This window comes from Protomyctophum parallelum (assembly GCF_964188405.1).
Source record: "Protomyctophum parallelum genome assembly, chromosome: 2".
Taxonomy (NCBI): domain Eukaryota; kingdom Metazoa; phylum Chordata; class Actinopteri; order Myctophiformes; family Myctophidae; genus Protomyctophum; species Protomyctophum parallelum.
The window spans coordinates 30,629,556-30,652,305 of NC_139699.1; the positions used below are offsets into that span (position 1 = coordinate 30,629,556).

At 44.5% G+C, this 22,750-nt stretch overlaps 1 protein-coding gene across 1 annotated transcript in view; it reads left to right on the top strand.

Moving 5' to 3' along the window:
• Positions 1-7,828: 7,828 nt before the first annotated feature.
• mapk8ip1b (mitogen-activated protein kinase 8 interacting protein 1b) overlaps positions 7,829-22,750 on the top strand; it is a gene marked incomplete at its 5' end in the record, with an annotated part of 53,353 nt that continues 38,431 nt past the window's right edge. Inside the window, one exon of the mRNA XM_083793354.1 lies at positions 7,829-7,908. Coding sequence (XP_083649480.1) covers positions 7,829-7,908 — 80 coding nt within the window. The remainder of the gene's footprint in view (positions 7,909-22,750) is intronic.

The following is a 22,750-nucleotide window of genomic DNA, read 5'->3' on the forward strand; positions in this document are numbered from 1 at the left end:
ATAATGGTTAAATCCTAAAAACAATTGTCCATTTAAACTGGTTTGTTTGGGGAAAAGGTAGGCAAAGTTTACATACAAATTGTTGTTAAATCGAAAAATCCCAGAAAATAGTGACAACTCCAGTCCAGTCTGCTAATTTAGTTGGTTTAAGTGGTTACATGTTACTGTATTGTTTTTATTGATGCGTTTATGTATGTGTGGCAATGGCAGTAGCCCGGCGATGATATAAAAGTCTAATATCTCCACGAGCCATATAGGGAATTCCTTTTGGCTATAGTGGATAATATGCTTTCCATGTGGGAGAGGGAAACCTGGGTTCGAATCCTGGGCGTTACATTGGTGCCATGACCTGGATCAGGTTTCCCCGTGGGGAGGTCAAAAGGGTGCTGAGTGTAGCAGAGTGGCTCACAGCCTCAGCCCGATGATGTAAAAGTCTATTCCTCTCCCACTCAAAGGGAATTCCCTTTGGATTAGTGGTTAAAATGTTGGCTTTCCACACGGGAGATCCCGGGCCCATGTGTATGTTTATGTTATGTATGCTTCCCCCTCCCCTCTGTTTTGTTTTTGAGAGGTGCCTAACCGTGTGTATGTCTGCATGTTTGTTTGTTCTTTGCAGAAACGGACAGACCGTCTGATCTACTTTTCGTCACTGTCAGGAATAGGCCTAAAACGTTCTGCGGTGCTGCTACATGGGGAAGGCATTGCGTTAGTCGATTTTTGTTATTGCCATTCTACGAAGGAATCCCACGTGTTTCTTCTTAAACCATGAATTCTTTCAACACTACCTCTAACTTCACGGGTAAAGGCTACGGCTTCCCGCCGCCGAGAGAAGAGCCGATCTACAAACAGTACAAGCCGGTGTCCAGGGACCTGATCTCTGTGCCCAAGCCCGTGTTGTACATGCTGATGGCCGTGGCGGTCATCGTGGGGGTGGCCTACGCTATCGTCGGACACCTCATCAAAGACCTGGCCCTGGACATAGCAGGTAGACTATGATGATTGATATGACGCCCAGTGGTGAAAAAAGTATCGTACTCCATTTTGTTTTTGAGTGGTGCAACCACTCCTATAGACATCTATGTGTGTGGCTGTGTATGTCCCTGTGTCCCTGGCTGTGTCCGAGCACGAAAATAGCATTATAGCGTTTGTTCACCACCAAGTGTCACTGTTGCACAGCCTAACACACAGACACAGACACACACAGGCCAGTACAGTACAGTACAGTACAGTACAGTACAGTACAGTACAGTACAGTACAGTACAGTACAGTACAGTACAGTACAGTACAGTACAGTACAGTACAGTACAGTACAGTACAGTAAAAGCATCAATTCTACAATGTAGAATGTAGACTGTAGAATGTAGTCTGTCTGTTTAATACAAGAAAAAATCCGGAATAAAAAAATGACTTAGTAAAATATAGCCTATATTTGGTATAAAAAAGTTTTTTTTTTTTTTTAAGTAGCCTACTCATTACTTGAATGTCCCGTTTCACAAGGTATCATTGTAGAGAAGAATTAGCACATCTACTGGATGGCAGGTACAGGACCAAACATTGGATATGGCAATATAAAAAATATAAGTGTGCACACTGTAACTTTGTAAAGCTCCCAGTCAAAGCTTTATTATAGATTGACCTTTTCGACAGAGTCTTCGTCAGATTCTGTTGAACACTGTGTCCAAATGTTATGCTATAGGTACATTTGTTTACCTGGTATTATCCAGTTTCTAGTTCAACATACAGATTGTTTTTGTGACTGTGATCATCACCACACTGTCTCTCTGCCATGTATGTGTTTTAAGAGTGCTAAATGTTGTCTACATTGTACATTGTAGGTAGCCTATAGGCTATATGGACCTTTTACTTTCTTTTTTTTAACTTAAGTCATACTGTAAAATCACACCCGTGTGCAACTCTGTGTGGGGTCCCCGGAAGTTCCAGACCTACAAGAACGTACTGTACTGTACTGTACTGTACTGTACTGTACTGTACTGTACTGTACTGTACTGTACTGTACTGTACTGTACTGTACTGTACTGTACTGTACTGTACTGTACTGTACGTGTGTGTGTGTGTGTGTGTGTGTGTGTGTGTGTGTGTGTGTGTGTGTGTGTGTGTGTGTGCGTGCGTGCGTGTGTGTGTGTGTGTTAGGCTGCGCAACAGTAACACTTGGTTGTGCTAACAAACCAAACGCAATTTTCGTGCTCAGACACAGACAGCCAGCCAGCCAGAGACACACTATAGCTGTCTATAGGAGTAGTTGCACCACTCAACAATACTTTGTTAAAGCTGTAAATCTCCTCTTCTATCCCGGATTTGAACAAGGTTTCTACCTGCTTGCTCAGGGGATAAATTTAATCTTGAAGAATGTGTGTCAAATCCACTGACTGACACAATCTATTCTAAATGTCTCAATAGAAGAGCAGGGAGACAAAATACAACCACCCACACCAAGTATTGTATTAACATTCTCTACCATCCAGATTGTTTAAGTTATATTGTATTAAAGGTATATTCAGTGATTTCACTCAAAAACCCTTTGACCCAGCCTTTCGTCCAATCAGGATAGAGAGTAAAAAATGAAACCTAAGGTTTTTTTACCCCCAGGGGTTAACTGGGGACAGGGAGGAACTCCTTATATGGCCAGCACACTCTATAGTAGGGAGGATTATCACAACAAAACAAAAAAATAAGTGATATTTGAATTAAGTGAAATCACTGAATATACCTTTAACATACTCTACTCTACTTTACTCTACTCTACTCTATGATTCCTATAGGGGTTCCAAATGGGCCCTTACAGTACATTTTAACAGCGGGAGACCAACGGCGAGCATCACTTGAATTTCATTGGCTATCACCCAATCGCCCACTATCGCCAGGCGACGTCGCCCAAAAGATGAATAATGTTTATCTTTTCGGCTGACGTTCCTCCACCCACTTTTCGACCATCGCCTGTTCGCCTGCTATCGCCAGTAGTCGCCGGGTCCCATTGACAAATAAAGCACTTCCGGAAAATTAGTCTGGCTGTAACTATAAGAATGTACACATGGAACCAAATAGACCGGCCCCTTTTCTTTCATTTGTACACTCTCAGAGTTATGGTGGTCCTTGAAAATATAACTTTTGAGAACGTAATCAAAAAAGTCCACCAAAGAACAAGATTCCTTTAGTTTACAGGATCTCCTCACTGGTCGACAAAAACACCTTGAAGACCCTAACAGGAGCCCTCATACAAGGTTTCTTTGACTATGCATGCACCTCTTGGTACCACAGCACCTCAAAGGCCCTTAAAACAAGGCTCCAGGGCCTGGACCATGGCTTAATGGTCCAGGCAGCTTGGCTGGTAATCCAGTCTGGCAGTGTCCCGCGGGTTCGACTCCCGAACCCGACGGCCTTTACTGCATGTCCCCATCTTTCTCCCCATTTCCTGTCAGCCTACTGTCTGTCCCTCCATAAAAGAAATAAAGGCGAAAGCCACAAAAAAAAAACATTAAAAACAAGGCTCCAGACTTCCCAAAACAAACTGTTCAGGCTACTACTCACTCCCCAAACCCAACTCACCCCTGCCCACTTTGACAGGCTGGAATGGCTTAGGGTTGACGACAGAGTACAGCATCTTGCAATTGGTCTGGTCCACAAGATTCGATACACCACCAAGATACCCATGTACCTGTCTAAATACTTCCTTAATGTAAACGAAGTCCACACCCACAACACCAGAGGGAGACCAACAAACCATTATGTGCAACCCAGATTTGGCACAAACAAGGGACTAAATTCATTTCGCTCCTATGCCACCAAAATGTGGAACACCCAACGGTCATTAAGACATGTGAATCCCTTGACTCCTTCAAAACCGCTCTCAAAGGGCACCTATAGATTGCTGCAATTCGAAACTGGCCCCCGTAGAATCTGAATCCCCCACCACCCCTTTTCCCCTCACTGAATATGTTTTCTTTTCCCTTTTTACCTCCTTTATGATGATGATTTCCTGTTTTTTGGCTATATAGAAGTGTATATTTGTATGTCTCTAAATGTTATGATGAATTGAAGGTTCAAGTTTTATTGGTCGTCCACTCACAGTTAACAGTTTTTTGTATTGAGTTGTGCTTGAAATGTTCTGTAATTCTGCAAACTGTTAATAAATACTTCAATCAATCAATCAATCAATCAATCAATCAATCAATCAATCAAATTGTATAGGCCTAGAGGTGAATGGAACCGATTCCCGGTTCCTCAATGTTGGATCCTGGTTCCTGCGGTTCCGAATCCCAACCCCTATAGTCTTGACATGGAAAAATATTGAAAACTAAAATCTCTTGCAGACTGCGTGCTTGGCCCAGTGGACGACGGTGACAAGGACAAGAACCCGGGTCCGACCGGGCCCCGACACCCCCCGCCCACCATGCAGGCCAACGCCTTCCACGTGTGGGACCAGGATAACATGGTCGTCCCCCTCCCCGCCTCCCCAGACGAGTACTCCGGCGGCGAAAGCCCCCTAGCCATGGCCGTGCACGCCGCCATTCCGTACTTCCACTCCATACCGTCCATCCCACAGCGCGCCTTGTATTATCACTCGTACCCGCAGAGCCCCACCAAGCATCCACTCAGCCCTACTAAGCATCCGCGCAGCCCCTTCAAAGACAGCCCATCACGCGCCGGGGAGTTCAATTTCTGATTCCTATGGTATATGAGGAGGGGACTTTGGGTTTAGGGGCCGTATTTGTTGAGGCTGAAATGTACCTGAGTTAAGAAACAGACCACAAAACACACATCTACAGTACAGCCAAAACATAACCACAAGACATAATATTGTATAGGACTTCATAATATATGAGAACTGTTGGTGTTATATGATGATCATAATGTTTGTCATATGGAGATATAAATCACATCATCACTAAAAAATGTATGTGAACTGCACATAAGAGAAAAAGAGAGAAGGATCCGGGCACACAAAGTTAAAAAATGAGGAACACCTTTATTAAATTAAAAAGGCAATTGTCAACATGTTTCGACCTACAAGGTCTTCATCTTGCCCTGATGAAGACCATGTAGGTCGAAACATGTTTTGCTATCTCTGTTGAGCACCTGGTTAGTTTTTTCTCTATCAAACAGTATAGTGTTGGGTCACCACAAGCGACCAGAACAGTTTTCAATGCACATTGACATATAGTCCAAGTCTATGAGGAATGACGGTCTAACATCTCCCATAGGCATAGCCCATAGGTCTTCAGTGTGAATTCGTATATATATTAATCTGTGTATAAATATTAATCTGAAAATGGAAAATGTATTAGTTTTTTCAGGTGCTTAGATGATGTGACATGTAGAAGTCATATTAATGTGATGAAAGGTCCATGGCACCGGTTGATCGACACCTGAAACCTTTTATTTATTTGTTACATTTTATTTTATATTTACATTTATTTTATAAATGCCAAATATATAATCTTGCTCTGATAATGATGTAGGCCTACTGTGCATGTTCAATCAAATCAAGTATGTCATTCTTTTATATTTTGTAAAGAAATAACGTACCATTTTACCTTGAGGTGCCGACAATGTTTAACATGTATCCTGATTTAAAAAAAACGCTTTCTACTGTCTACATACACAGCTCAACTGTAGCATCTGCATCCCAGAGCCATCTAATAGAAGTGAACGCAGGTTGCGTAACTCTGTCTGACTGTCTATATCTAAGGCTCTGCCGCATCCCTGCTGTCAGATTAGACGGCAAGCACAAACACAACAGTGCCCTCTGTTGGATATCTTATGATACGACGTCTCGACTCTCGAGCTCGCTGGGCTGGCCGGCTCAAGGGCTCAGTCTCGTCGAGTCCACACAATTTACTACAAACATGAAATTAAACAATTTGTAGTAAGTAAGTAGCCTATAATAAACCATTTGAAAGGTTTCTAAGCTCGTCGACAGAAAAGCGTGTCTAAATGGCAGCGTGCCATACAGCGACGTAGAGTCTGTGGGGGCCACGGGGCCATGGCCCCCATGAAGAATCCTAGGGCCCCTTTCGGCCCCCATGAAGATTTTCGTGGACATTTTACATTTACATTACATATTTTCTGGGAATTCCGAACATTTTGGACCTCTCCGCCGGCAATCTGAGAATCCCATCGTCAAATATTCGGGAAAACAGCGCCTCCCCTGTTGTTCCTCAGGCAACAGTCTGTCTTGAGAGACACCGGCCGTCCAAGAGGTGTTAAAAAGTGCTAATCGGGTTTCTTTTGTAGTTGTTCTTGAGGCGTGACATAAAGGGCGCGTTCGGAAATACCACACCGGAGCACACTCGCCTATTAGTTTGCATTGCACAGTGGGCTCAGTGCGCTATTTCCGAACGCGCCCAATAACACTGATCAATAATTCACCAAAGAGACCTAACCACAGACTAGTGAGACTACACACTGACTCGAGAAAAGACCCATATCGTCCAAAATAGGCTGATCAGTCGCTGTCTGTGTATAGGCTAATTCATTGGTAAAAGTATGCTAAAGAACTCATTTTTAGACCATTTGGGAAATAAATAAATAAATAAATCCGCGGCGGCGGCCTCGCTTCGCTCGGCCGCGACAGTCCCCCCCCAACGCAATTCTGTAGCCTACCCAAAGGTAAAACGCACCCGCCGCCAGCTATGATCTCTCTCTCTCTCTCCGTATCTCTCTATATCTCCCTCTCTCTCTCTCTCTCTCTCTCTCTCTCTCTCTCTCTCTCTCTCTCTCTCTCTCTCTCTCTCATAATAAAAATAATATAGTCCTGAAAGTCCTCACCTTGGCTTGGACATTGGCCTATAGAAGCTGCTTTAAAAGTACCAGCGAAAACAACTTATTTTTTTCCGCGCTGCGGCGGGGGGGGGGGTGCGGGGAGGCGGGGCTGCGGGGGGGGGGGGACGGGACGGGCCCCCATGAGGATTGATCAAACTCTTCGGCTCTGGTGCCATACAGAGCCGAAGAGTTTGATCAATCCTCAAGCCCCCCCCCCCCCCCCCCCCCCGCAGCGCGGAAAAAAATAAGTTGTTTTCGTTTTCGCGACTATTTTGGACGATATGGGTCTTTTCTCGAGTCAGTGTGTAGTCTCACTAGTCTGTGTAGGGTTAGGTCTCTTTGGTGAATTCTTGATCAATGTTATTATGTCACGCCTCAAGAACAACTACAAAAGAAACCCGATTAGCACTTTTTAACACCTCTTGGACGGCCGGTGTCTCTCAAGACAGACTGTTGCCTGAGGAACAACAGGGGAGGCGCTGTTTTCCCGAATATTTGACGATGGGATTCTCAGATTGCCGGCGGAGATTCGGAATTCCCAGAAAATATGTAATGTAAATGTAAAATGTCCACGAAAATCTTCATGGGGGCCTAAAGGGGCCCTGGGAATCTTCATGGGGGCTGTGGCCCCGTGGCCCCCACAGACTTGGTTGGTGCCATAAGTGTAATAAAAAAAACAAAAAACAAGCTATTCCCTCGCAAATAAGTCTACAATTGTTCCTTTGTTAGTAAATATCCTCTAATGCCCGCTCCGAGTCCATAGCATGGAACGTAGGGGGCTAAGGGCTTTTATTTAATTATCGTGATATTTTCTACGGTGTATATTTTCTGAAACTTAGCCTATTCAAGTCACATATTGAGTTGCTGCTGTCAAGAGTTGCCAAGCCCTCCCCTCTCGGTGTGGGTTCAGCTCATATCGCAGGCAGCATCTATCTGGACCGCGGCGCTCTCAGGTATTATACCGTATAGTGCTGCGGGAGCCTGCTGGGGGATACATACAAGCGCTGCCTGCTACTGGGAGCGAATGGAGGAATAAGCTGCATCGGCATGGCGGACAGAGAGAAGAGAAAACCCAGCCCTCCCCGCGGTCGTCGTAGCGTCCAGGTTGACTCGCCGGCAAGTTTCAGGTAGGAGGCTGTTTCAAATCCGTCATAAATAGGAGATGGCTGGCTGCAGGCTGCGCGAGATTCTTTTTTTGTTGCGTTATCCGTGGTCAGAGATTTCTGTCTGTGAATGAATGAGAGATCAGATACTGCTGCTCTGCAGATGGGAACGAAGGTGCTGATGGTGGTGCTTGTTGATATAGCAGCAGCTTGACTAGGGCCTTTTTCCCCCTGTCGTTTGCAACCGTGGCTACTGCAGCGGCACGGGAAGATTTGCTCAGTGAGCCCAAAGCATGAAATCGTAATTTGTTGATCCGTCGTCGCCATGCACATGTTATTTAAGGGCGTGTCTGGCTCCCTGTTTGTTGTCACCGCATTTATAAACGCCTTTTGCAAAGCAGAGACAAGCAGTGACTTGAAGAACACAACACTGAAAAACAATAAATATAATTATCGCTCTACCAAACGTTGTCTTTGAGAAATAATACGACATATTATAAATGATTCATTATAGGGATTTTAGTAAGCTTTTTGCTACTATATAGGCCTAATATAATCCCAAGAGTGCATTTTGATCAGTTCTATCTAATGCTGTAAAATTCCTTCTTACTCAAAGTCAATGTAGCCTGAACACAGACAGAAACAGTACTATAGGCCGATGTAAAAAAGAAAGAAAGGAAAAAAAAACTCTTAAAGTTAGCCTACATGCAACTCTCACTCAATGTGTTTAATAGACTGGTGGGTGCTGCATGCTGGTGTGATTGCATCGCAGGCTCGCAGCTGCAAAACATTTTCCTTTAACTTATTTATTTACACCACTTAAATTCTACTGTAGTAACTGTACATGCAGGGAATGACACACACACACACACACACACACGACACACACACACACACACACACACACCTCTACACCAAATGTTCATACTTCTCTTTGCCCTTTATTCCTCTGAGATCATACCCCTGCTGATCTCCCCAGCCACTGGCCCAGGACCAGGGCAGCCATATGCCGTGTTGTTTTTGAGCGGCCTCCTATACACAGGTCTTTACTTGCGCAAGCAGAGCGCGCAAGTAATATTTTCGCCCGGTCTCCTTCGTCGTGACAGCTGTTCCGCCATTCGAGGCTTACGCAGAAAAACATCAAATCTGTGCCTGTGTTGCTGGACCAATGATGACGAAATGACCATATTCCTTACGTCATCATTTAGAGCTAGTCATACACATACACACCACGTACTCTGGTCCCAGCAGATCAGGCACAATTTGCTATTTTATTTTTTACTGATTATGTATATAGTATACGTATGACTAGCTCTAAATTATGATGTAAGAAATATGGTCATTTCGTCATCATTGGTCCAGCAACACAGGCACAGATTTGATGTTTTTCTGCGTAAGCCTCAAATGGCGGAACAGCTGTCACGGTTTTTGGCGCAAAGTAACCACAGTATACCGCTAATCAACTTACAACTACACACTTTATACAGTATAGAGTATAGAGTATATGTATACATATATAGTATATGCCTATATACTATATATATACTATATATATTTCTTACGTCATCATTTAGAGCTAGTCATACGTATACTATATACATAATCAGTAAAAAATTAAATAGCAAATTGTGCCTGATCTGCTGGGACCAGAGTACGTGGTGTGTATGTGTATGACTAGCTCTTAATAATGACGTAAGAAATATGGTCATTTGTGGTCATTTGGTCCAGCAACACAGGCACAGATTTGATGTTTTTCTGCGTAAGCCTCAAATGGCGGAACAGCTGTCACGGTTTTTGGCGCAAAGTAACCACAGTATACCGCTAATCAACTTACAACTACACACTTATATATATTTATATTTCTTACGTCATCATTTAGAGCTAGTCATACGTATACTATATACATAATCAGTAAAAAATAAAATAGCAAATTGTGCCTGATCTGCTGGGACCAGAGTACGTGGTGTGTATAGTTACATCTAAACATTAATCATTTCAAACGTTCCTTCACAGAGATACTGAGATTTGACAATTTACAGCGGTCGAAAGGACTTGCGCGCTCTGCTTGCGCACTAGTTGGCCATTTATGGCCTACTAGTGTGCAACAAGCAAGTATGCACTCGACAGAGTGCATTTCTAGTTAGTTCAATGTTTGTTTTATAAACGCCATTGACAATGAAGTGAAAATGTATGTCATAATGTGTCATTTACATCATATTGTCTCTTTATTGTTAATGGCGTTTAATGTTTGTGTTTACACCGTTGGTTTTACATCACCATTAGGTGATTAAGTGACCTAATCAACATGAGTTAGACTTTAATATATTAGCGCCCCTCACTTCACACGGGTGTGATTTTTTACTCAGGTCTGACTAGAGCCTTAAACACAGCAGCACAGACAAATCATTGTACTTCTTTGCTTTGTAGCACTACCATGGTGTGCTGCAAGAAGGCAAACAGATAACTAGAGGATGCATTACTAATTAAGAAACTGCCAGTCACCAGATGGTGTTATCAAACTACCAAGGAAAACTGGCAGAAAAAGACTGCATCAACTGTTAAGGAAGACTCCTTAGGGCAGACTAAAGTCAATAGATTTTTTTCTTTTTTTGAGGGACGCCTATGCACAGCGTTGTCTGTTTGTGTGAACACAAACATTTGCTGATGATTGGCTGATCACCCCATAGCGATGATTTGATTGGATAAAAGTGATGGCAGAAAAGTGAAGAAGCCAAAAGTGATTGGCCGGAATGACATTATTATTATTATTATTATTTTTTTTAATGCTCATAATGTGCTCTGTGCTCAAAGTGAGGTTAGAATTAGCAAACGTTTTGGTCCTGGGACTTTCATCAGGCCTACTATCAAACTACCAAACAGAAAATCCTAAAGAGTATGACTTTAATTTGGCGTAATGTCGATTTAGGCATAATTCCCTGGTTTGCTTCCAGATGATGGTAGAGAATACAGTGGGAAGGTGGAGGTGGGGACTGTGAGAGTGTGAGTTCAGAGAGGGTACTCGGTTCACTGAAGATAGCTCAACCATTGGCATCAGGGAAGGTATTATCAGCCAAGAATATACCAACATGCTTCACTGCACTGCCACCAGAGGGCATAGCTTCTCCAGCATATGTTTTTTGTTGCGTGTGTAGTACAGTGTGGTGTGTGTGTGGCATGTGCAAATATTGTGTACACATACTGTGTGTGTGTGTGTGTGTGTGTGTTTGTGTGTGTGTATGTGTGTGTGTGTGTGTGTGCGCGCGTGCGCATGTGTACGCATCACATGCGTGTGTGCCTGATAGAGTGGTGGATTCCAATGGTGGAGCTGCATGGTCCCCTCCACAATGCATCATACTGTAGATCTATTAGTTTTGAATCGATGACAAATGTGCCTGTGACATGTAAACTGAGCTCCCTCTGAGGATTAGAGCAAGCTCTGGTTTGAGCTCTCGCTTCACTCTTTTTCTTTCTCTTGTTCTCTGACGGTCCCACTCACTCATTCTCACTCACTCTTCCTCCTCCACGGTCCACCATCTCATATCATCATAATTTTTCGACCGTGGTCGAGATCATGGATTTCACAATGTCATGCCAGACTTCCCGGTCCTTCATTGCCATCCCCAGTTTCTACTTACTGATGCATGTGTCCCTAGCGATGACATCAGGGAACGACAGTTTTCTACCTCTGGTCTGCTTTGAGAGGCAGGACTCCAGAGAAGAAGGGAAGATATAACCTCATTGTCAGCTCTGTAGCAGTGGCCGGCCAAACTGTGTTCTTCTGGATCGGACTAGTGAAGAAACACGGGGAAGGTTGCCGTATATTATCATATCATAATATGCATCATATACTTGCACCTTCTCCCTGCCTCCGAGAGAGAAGGCAAGGACAGTCAATCGATCGGGTTCACTTTAATGCTCCTCGCTCAGTCAGCAACATTTTGAAGTGACGGCAGTTACTTATGACGTGTCACACAGCTGCATCGCTGCATTACTCCACACAGTCAGGAGGTTGTCATGTGAAGGAGGAGAATTTGTATTACACAGCATTCCGCCAAAAGAACTTGCTCTCGATTCCTCCAAAAACAAATTAACATTTGGAAGGCGAACGACAGAGGAGTCCAGGGGGCATACATTTTAGTATGCGCTACACTGGGCGCTACACTTCCTCTGCCAACCTGGGGGGGCAGCGGACTGACCTCATGTCCCCTTCTATGCATGAGGGGTCCAAGCTACCCAACCCAAATATAGACACAGGGGAGCCCAATTATTTTCCCCCCAGAAGTTCCAGACCCACAGGAACGTGCCCAGGGGGTCAGCCCGGTTCCGGCGAGCCGCCCCGCGTCCGGAATGGTTGAGAAATGACAGTTACCGTGTGGGGGTCCCTCTACTGTACTGTCGCTGTACTGTACTGTAACACCCCAAATCATCATATATACAGTTAATGAGTGTGTGTGTGTTTGTGTAAATAATCAGTCTTATTGTTGGTGTTGTCAACACAGATGTGGTGACTGTTGACAACTTTTAGGACACGCTGAGTAGACTGCACATGTTGAAGTGAGAAATAGAGGACACACCACATGTAAAAAACAGATTAAGAAAAAAGGCGGATGAGGTAGGTGTATTTTGCTGCGGAAGAAAAGCTTGTACAGTAGCTTACAGTATATCTATGTGTATTATTATTGTATTTAATCCTCAATTCACCCTCAGATAGAGAGAGGGCCAGAGATAAAATGAGCAGATGCACATAAGGGTATGGAAATGGAACTGAATTAGAGTTTCACAGCCAGGGAATGGCCAGTAATTGCTGTGATTCCATTTCTGTTGAATATTGACTGTCTGCTAGTTTCTGCTGATGCAAGGAAATTCATGCAATTCCCCTCCCCCATTCTCACTCACGCACGCAAGCACGCACGCGCACACACACACACACACACACACACACACACACACACACACACACACACACACACACACACACACACACACACACACACACACACACACACACACACACACACACACACACACACACACACACACACTCTTTCTCCCACACATTTTTACACATAGAATAAAGAAGGGTTGAGTGTCTTTTGTGTGCGGTTCCTGGAAGGAAATAGTCAAACAGACTCATTTAGGTTTTCACCTTCTTATTAGATACACTTCCAATTGGACTTAACAACTGTTAGAACAGCAAGCTTCTATAGCACCATTTAAATGATACTACTGAGTATCATGGCAAACACCTCCCACCCCCTCCACCTGGATATAGTGGTGCATCTGAGCGGGAGAGGAAACAATAAATTCACCTACCCCTAGTGGAACCGTATGAGAGTTGTGTCGGTAGCTATGATGATTTACAACGGGACACATTGCTCTGCCAAGCCAAGTGTCAAATTACTTGCAATAAAATATATACCAAGGACCTCTAATGACACTGAGTGCACTGTGGACAGCTGTCCCTTTTCTTTGCATTGTACTGCTTGTACTGCTGGTACGGTTTGACAGCAAACCTTTTTTGTTGTGAGAGTACTGTAATCATTTACAAAAATCTTAAAAGGTGAATGCAGGAGATACAAGGTTTCTGCCTGACAGCAACGATATTATTAAATATTGCCAGTTTACAGCCCGAGAGAGCTTTTTTGTCCATACGTTGTCCACTGGAACAAGGCTGCAACCGGCGAGCGGAGCAGAAACCGATAGGTCACCACATTCGGCGGGACACTCAGGTACTTTTAACACCTAAAGTCCTCTAAAAAGCGGATCAAGAACCTGTGCTCAAACAGGCCGTTCAGAGAGCATTTCTAGGAAAAATGGTACTTGGCACTTCATTATAATTTAGGCATCATTGCCATAGTCACTTGAGGAAGTGGCAGAATGAGGTGTGTTAATCTTCCGGGAAAGTGGCAAATTGCCTAAACTGTAATCCTGGGCACTACTCTCCCTCTGCCAACCTGGGGAGAGCCCCGAACTGAGCTCATGCTTCCTTCAATCTCGTTATTCCAACCAGTTCCTTTCCCCTCCATCAGGCGCCCCGGCTGACCTGTGGGAGGGGGGACCAGGAGAACTCCACACAGAAAGGCCCTTTCGCCAACCCCACCTAGGGTATGGGTTACGCAGAGAACCCGGACAGAATTGAACCCAGGAACTTCTAGCTGTGAGTCAACAGCGCTACCAACTGCACTACCGTACATGCCCCTCCAGATTATTTTCTAAATGAACATTTTCTGTAGAGTTCATTCAGCCTCCCTTCCCCTTAATCCTCAGTCGTACAATGGTGTCTTGTAAACACTCTACTCTAGAGTGTTATCAAGCTACCTTAAAACAGTCTGGGGTGCACAGTTGTGAGTAGGCATGAAAAGATGAAAAGGAACCCAGAAGTTTCTGTCTTCAGGTCGTTCTATTGGCTTAACATGCACAGCCGTAGCAGAGCACATACTGTTGCATCCTTTATTAAACAGGCTGCATGCTGTACGGTATGTGTGCTGAGATGGACCTCCCAGTTGCATCTCATGTGGACTACAGTTGCAGATACAGTATGTAGCTAAAAATAGGCCACACACACACACACACACACACACACACACACACACACACACACACACACACACACACACACACACACACACACACACACACACACAGGGAAGTGGGAGAATGCAAGAAGAGAATGTGATCTCTGGATCTGGATGCATGCAGCATTTATCTCAACTAAACTAAACCTCAAATGTCATGCAAATGAAGCCCATTAAACTGAGAGAGAGAGAGAGAGAGAGAGAGAGGGGGGCTGTCGTGTGGGTGTGGGTGTGTGTGCTCGTGCGTCAGGGGAAAAGATGAGAGGGGTAATTCTAGCGTGATTGATCAACCTTGTGAATAATTGAGCAGCTCTGTGTTTTTGGAGAGAGAGAGAGAGAGATGGAGACAGACACAGAGAGAGAGTCAGAAGAGGAGTGTCCTCCCTGTATATGCTGATGTTTCTGCTCCTGTTTGGGCTCGTGGACACCGCAATCTTCCCACGCCAGCACTTTCCTGCAGTGCCATATAGTAAACCTGACGCGTGCGCACAGCAGTGTAAACACTGTGGAGATCAGAGGAAGACAGTAGATTATATAAGGCGGTACTGTGGGTATAGGTCGCAACTCGCTCCTACGCGGCTCCTACCGCTGCTTCTTCCCTTCACTTGCTGTCTTGGCTGCAGCAGCGGGCGGCGAGCAGCGAGCAGGTGCTGCGTGTGCATCGGACAGACCTTTCCCATCCACCCCCGGCTGTTAGTCCTCCTCCTCCTCCTCCTCTCTTCCTGCCCCTCCTACCTCCCTCCCTCTGTTTCCCCTCTGTCTCTGCTCTCTCTCTCTCTCCTTCGTCTCTCTCCTCTGTGGATGCCCTCCACACTTACAGCATGGACTCAGGAGGGGAAGGAGAAGAGGGCTGGATGGAGGACCAGTGGGAGAAATGGTAGGGCATCCTTCTGTCACTCTTAGCATGCAGACACGTAGTGTGGTGTGCGTGTGTGTATGTGTGTGTGCTGTGTGGATGCTATCTGTCGCTCTCAACCGTAGCGTTGCCTTCATCTTGCAAGCCCGGGACAGGGTTGCCCTTGAAGCAAAGGGGGCGCATGGTGTGTGGGTTGGAAGGGGCGAGATAGGGGTGGTGATGTGTGCATGTGTGCGTGCGTGCATGTGTGCGTGCGTGCTTGCCTGTGTGTGCGCGCGCGCGCGCGCGCGTGTGTGTGTGTGTGTGTGTGTGTGAGTGCCTGTGCCAAGAAAAGAGAAAAGAGACTATATGAGCCGTAGAAAAGGGAGCTCATACGAGGACCATAGTGTTATTGTGTGTGTGTCATGAGTGGTCATGCTGTCCGTGAAGCTCTGTTTAGTTTGCATACGGTTGGTGAGGTGGGGGTGAGGAAGGGGGGGGGGGGGGGGGTCTGTCAGGTGACGCATTTTTTTGGACCGTCCTGTCCTTGCCACACTTGAGGATATACGGTGGGGGCCCATTTATGGATTGCTGGCTCTGTGCCACCTAGTGAACACAGTGGGTGCTAAAGTACTATCATAGGTGGAGTATAACATGCATGCACGCACGTGCACGTACACACACACACACACACACACACACACACACACACACACACACACACACACACACACACACACACACACACACACACACAATAACGTCAACAGATGGTTCTGTGTATACTTTAGAATAAACATGGGAGGATGGGAGTCTGTATTGTGTGAGACAGCAGTTACTTACTGTATCTGGGTGACTTGTAGTGTGACAGCATGGCTAGCAAAGGATTCATGATGCAATATAACATCTAAACACATTGCAGGTAAACAAATATAAATCCAGGCATTATTACTGATGTAACTTCATTTACACAGCAGAATCCTGAGTTTTAATTTAAATGAAAACGGTATCTTTTGATTATTAATTAATCTTTTTTTTTACTGTGCACTTTGACTGCACACTCTGGCTCTTTGTTTCTCAATTGCCATCACGTCTCACTGCCTGAACTTATCTCATCTCATGAAAGTGCTTCTATATTTGACCGTGTAGGCTGTTTGGTTATAAAAAAGACAAAGAGCAGTAAATAATGTCCTGTTGTTGGAGGCAGGGGGAAGACTAATGTGGTTTACAGAGTGCTGGTCTGATAGTGAGGTCAGACCGCCCTTCATCCAGGGAGAGATAGAGAGAGAGTCACAGGGACGGACGGACGGACGGACGGACGGACGGACGGACTGATGGACAGACTGATAGACTGATGGACAGACTGATGGACTGATGGACTGACTGATGGACAGACAGACAGACATGAGAAAGGGAAAGGGGTGAACAACGTTTGTCATGTGGAAAATCATTGTTGCGTGACCTGTGTGAACCCAATTGTAAATGGGGGTAGTTTTGTGTTTCTCCTTTAGATGAAATTGAATTTTCATTGATTTCTGAGGGGAGATTTGGTTGTAATAGGATACACGACACGTTACATCAACACAACAGAAGGAGTTGGGTTTAAGCAGTGTGTGTGGGTAAAATCTTAAACAACACAACAGACAAATCCCCAGATAAATAGATACACCTGCAGTTGTCCAGTGTTCCTCGGTGCCCAGTGTTCATTTAACTGTCGCAGCGAGTGGCAACTGTTTTAATACCCAGGGAGACAGTATAGGACGAGCGCTGGCGCTTTGGCATGGGGGGTCAGATCAACATATGGAATTAATTCTGTACTGGCCATAATGGAGCGTGTCTTGAGTGTACACGGGTTGATCAGGTCAGATCAACATATGGAATGTCAGAACAGGTCAGCTCCATATATGGAGATCTAAGGGTGGCAGTGTCTTGAGTGTACAGGGTTTGATAGGGCCAGGTAGTGCCTTAATTTTCAGGCCTGTTTTTGCCGGCTGCCTATTAACTTTGGGGCAGGCCCTTCTAGAGTTTGAATGGACAAAGGGAGGTATCAGTCAAAAGGGAGACATCGTAGGATGGGGAAGCATCAACATATGGAATTTCAGAACAGGTCATGGGTCTAAGGGTTTGAGGTCAGATGTAGAGTTGCTGGCCAATATTGATGGGCATTCCCATATATGGGCTTAATATTGATGACATCCCTGATGATGTCACGAGGCATGAAGGTCATGCCTGGGGTGACCAACCAAACAACTGACTGACTGACTGACTGATGGGAAATGCACGATTTCATAGTAAATGCAACCTGCAGTCGCAACAAGGAGGATTAACCACTTAAACCCCAGCGTCCGTATTGTAGGGAAAGCTTTTGCAGAACATTTCTGCAAAAGCTTTCCCCACAATACTAGAAAACAGAACAGGCAGTGGTTACTAAACATTTAATAAATTAATTTTTCCACGGACATTAGCGTGGAGTGAAATGTGCACAAATTCAATCTTTAATCTTTATGTTTCAATTTGTCTGCAATGCATTATAAACATATGTATTTTAAAAATGCATTAATTAAATTACATTTATTCACGTTACTTGAAGCACCCAATGACCACTTATAGTGATCATAATTATGATTATAATGCATTTTCACCTACAGCATGAGATTTATAATAAAAGTATGATCCTTACAGGAAATATGTCTTGTGAGTGTCCAGCAATTTTGAAATGACGTTGGAAGTCATAAAATGCTTTATTATAATAAGATCCCATGGGCCCTGTCTATAATACATTATAGACATGGGATCTCTATGGATCGTGTTCGACCACTGAAGCTTTCCAATCATGGGCTATGAGTGGATTGTCATCACCAAATGTGATTTATATTGGTATAGCCATGTAGCTGTATGTACTGTAGATGTGTGTGGATACTAGTAATGCTATAGCCATGTAGCAGTATGTAGAGGGATGCACAAGGCTGTGCAAGGGAAGCAAGGTCAGAGTGATGTCACCGTTAGATGTTACTATGACCAGACTGTGTTGCTCACGTTTCACTTGACAGTGAGTGACACAGACTGGGAATCCCTGTGACTGACCTGGACTTCAGATATCTGCTGACTGGCTGTGCTGAGTCACCCGTCTCCTGTCATGCTGTAATACAGTGTGGGCTGGGCAATGGAAATATATTGAACTTGGCATTTAGAACCAATAACCAACTTTCAGTCAGACAACTCACGAATAGATTAAACAATATTTATTGCAGAATGAGTAACAAGTGTGCATATGATATTTGACTTGGCGTTCGGCTCTGCTGGATTTCTCCCTGCTCGGCATGATTGAGCAACAACATGAAACATAAGAGCAGGGAGATAGATATACAATAACCCCCCCATGGGAGCATAGATAGCAGAGCCCACCGGTGGTGCTGGGGTGGTGGTGGGAGAAAACATCACATACAACCGGGAACCATGAGCAGAGGAAGGCAGGAAGAGCATGGAGTCTAGTGAGCTTAAGTAGCCTGCCCAATTAGTCAGCTGACTGCCGCATCGGCGAATGACGTGTGAGACTTGCACACACGTATACTCCCACATAGTAATGCAGCATGTTAACCCCTTGAGCATAGTATGGGCCTTTGAGCATGGCAAGAGCCTCCCTTGAGGTTGACTGACTGAACTGACTCTGCGAGCTGCGTTTGATTAATCTTGCTCATGTAGGTTAATTAATTAAAGAATCGAGAAGTAGGGATCCTTTTTCATACAATGAATGTTTTTACATTTCTTATGAATCAAGATATTTAACAGTTTGACTGCGGAAAACGATTTATCAGACTTTTAATCAACCCCCCTTCACTGCCGAGATTGTTGTATTACCTTTAGAGCATACGCTGAATTATTTGGGCTTTTAATCCGCGAAAATCCAGCAAAAAAAGCTCCCCTGGTTTGTTGTGATCCGATCGTACCATCCACCATCTTGGTGCACCCGGAAGACGCACACAAGACCCGTCTCCATGAGGCGTTGTACCCCATTCAGTTGCATTGGCCTCAATTTCCCAGAAGCCCTAGCAGCCCACAGCATGTGACGGTTTCCGGTTTATTTATCACAACAGATGCGCCTACTCTCTTTCTCCGCGGCGAAGAAGAATTTTCTTTTTTTTGTTTACATTACGGCGGATTAAACACATAAAACAAAACTCGCGTATGTCCGATATGGCAGCGACATTAACCTGGAGTAATCCATTCAAAGCACGGAAACTGATATGGTATATTATGTGAATGTTCCCGGCAGAAACTCGCGCTGCAAACATAGCAAAATGTGTGGAAGTGTGGATTAGCCCAAGGGGTCACCTGGTGTCATTCTGTTTAGTAGAGGAGGAGGAACTCCGAAAAAAACATATCGCAGATGACATCATCCTCCTGTTCGAGCAACTCTATACACTGACACGAAAACGCGTATTCTGGGCGGAGTCACCACCCCCAGGGTAAGTTGTGATTTGCTCTCGTTCACTGCAATGCAATTTGCGGCATTTCCAAAACAATATTGCGCAGAGTAGCGATTATCAAACGTATTTGCAATGCCATACGTTGAAAGATCTGTTGCCCGTGTACAAGGCACGTTAACTCTGCAAGTTATATATTATCGGCATAGATGTTTGTCCGTATGTGATTAAGGATTGGAAAAAGTTGCATTGGCAGCCATAGAAAATTCTGCCCAGGGTAAAAAACCGGATGTGACGTTTTTGGGCGTTCCTGTCTTGTTTCGTGTCAGTGTATACAAGTGAATGGGAGGGGATTTCCGGTGCCCTCTCTATTATTGTTTAAGGGGCTCTAGCCCTATATTCAGCTCTTAGTGTAGATTTTCGTCCTACACAAACATTAAATTCCCATTGACAATGGATGGAGAATTTTACGTCATAGTGTCTGAGCAAATCGGCTTTGTGACTATTTTTGAGTGGTGCAACCACTCTGTCTGTCTGTCTGTCTGTCTGTCTGTCTGTCTGTCTGTCTGTCTGTCTGTCTGTCTGTCTGTCTGTCAGACAGACAGTCTGTCTGTCCGTATGTTTAGGGTACCAACAGGGGGCGCTGTTGCAACACTCACTTCATACAGGTCTGATTTTGTCTTAAACAAACATTAAAGGTGTGATTTTTGAGGGGCTCGGCTCGTATATACAGCTTTTGTCCCCACAAAATGTCCGCAATACAAACATGAAATGCCATTGACAATGAAGGGAAAATTTACGTCATCTTGTCCTCACAAGTCTCATATTTGCCATCGACAATGAAAGGAGAAATTGGGTCAAATGTCCGCCAAATATGACATAAATTTGTGGCAACAGGCAACAGGCATTATGATTGGCCAGTATGAGATGATGCATGATGGTGTATGATGATAAGAGCGCCCCTCACTTCACACGGGTGTGATTTTTAACTCTATGACCCTATGAACCCAATACTACCTTAAAGGACCAGACCACTTCACCACTTTACAACCTACCTTCATATAATTGGTCCTCAGACTCTTCACTAATGTTCATGATAAAATGCCACATTTCTTTTCTACTCGGTCTGTGTCTGATAGGAGGGCTGTGGGCAGTTCAGAAACCCATCCAACAGTGACATCATCGATGGGGTATCCAAGCTAATAGAAACGGCTGGCTTTCTATTTCTGAAAGGCTGCAATACAATAATGGAAGCCATCGTTCTCACGATAATAAAAATCTAAATATATATCTTTTTAAATCTGATGTCACTGGTGGACGGGTTTCTGAACTGCCCACAGCCCTCCTATGAGACACAGACTGAGTAGAAAAATAAATTGTAGGGGCACGGTGGCACAGTCGGTAGTGCTGCTCACAGCTAGAAGGTCCTGGGTTCGATTCCCGCTCGGGACGCTGTGAGCGCTGGCGGCGCGTCCTCTCCTCCACGTCATCAGTGCCCATACCCGAGGCGGGGTTGGCGAAAGGGCCTTTCTGTGTGGAGTTTGCATGTTCTCCCCCTGCATGGTCTCTAAAACTACCTCCCCCTGGCCAGCCGGGGCACCTGATGGAGGGGAAAGGAACTGGTCGGAATAACGTGTCCCTTCCACGCGCTACGTCCGGCCGGGGAAATTCCCCTCTGTCAGGTGAAAAGAAGCAGCTTGGACTCCTCATGCATAGAAGGAGGCATGAGGTCAGTCCGCTGCCCCCCCAGGTTGGCAGAGGAAGTGTAGCGCCCAGGATTACATTAGATAATTGGCACTGGGTGAAAAGAAAACTGGGTTACAAAATCGTGGGATAAAAATTTAGAGAAAAATAAAAATAAAAGTATTAAGCCAACAATGTTATGAGCAAGCTTCAAAAACATTTGTCTTTAAAAAAAGGCATGTTACTTACTGTACATAAAAAAGGAACACACCCTAATATATATTATATAGTCGCTACAGCGAGAGCATAACCTCAGTCTGTTATGCTGTAAGCAGAAGGGTAAAAAGCAGCATAGCACATGGATTCTGAGATGTGCACACCATAGGCCAGTGGTTCCCAAACTTTTTCATGTCAAGGACCCCCAAATTGACACTAATTAGCCTGCGGACCCCCGTTTGAAAATATATGCCAGGGAATCTTTATGGCTCTAGCAGTGATTTTCAACCCGTTTAATTTCAAGGACCCCCAGTTTGACATGCATTAGTCTACGGACCCCCATTTAATCGCATTTCTATCTCTGGGACCCCTTTAACTCTGAGAGTGTACAAATGGAACCAGGTCCATTTGGTTCCATTTGTACACTCTGAGTTACAAACCCATAAGGGTCCATTTCGTTCCAAATTATCATTTAGCTGCATGGGTCCCCCCTGGAACTTTGACAGGAAATGACAGCGTGGTTGTTTCTGTTTGACACTGACAGACAGATGGAGCAGCAGCAGGTAGGAAACGGGTCGTAGTACTGCAGTATGAATCGGCCCGTAACGTATAACGGTGTGTGTGAGATATAAGAGAGAGAGAGAGAATAGAGTTATATACTATAATATAGCGAGAGAGAGAGAAACATAATGTTTTTTTTTTCACTGTTTTGTTTATTCAAGATTCAGGGTATACAGTAACTCAAACAAAATGACAGTATATGTGACACACCCATACGGAACATATCAAAGAAATAACATGTACATATATAACTGTTGTGAGCACCATACACAAAATATTGTGGCAGCATCAAATAAAATAAAATAAATAAATAAAAAGTTGCATAGTCCTATGCTAACATGGAAGCGACACTGATATAAACCACATAACCTGAACCAAGTTTTAAAACAAAAACAAGACAAGACAAGACAAGACAAGACAACATGGCATGGTCATTGGTCACCCTTTCAAAACACAATGGACGTGGCAGTGCATCCACACATGGCTCCTAATAATAAATATACTGAACAACCCAGCTACGTCGGGAATCTAGCATGCTCAAATCCAGGATTAAACTCATTCAATCTGGAATA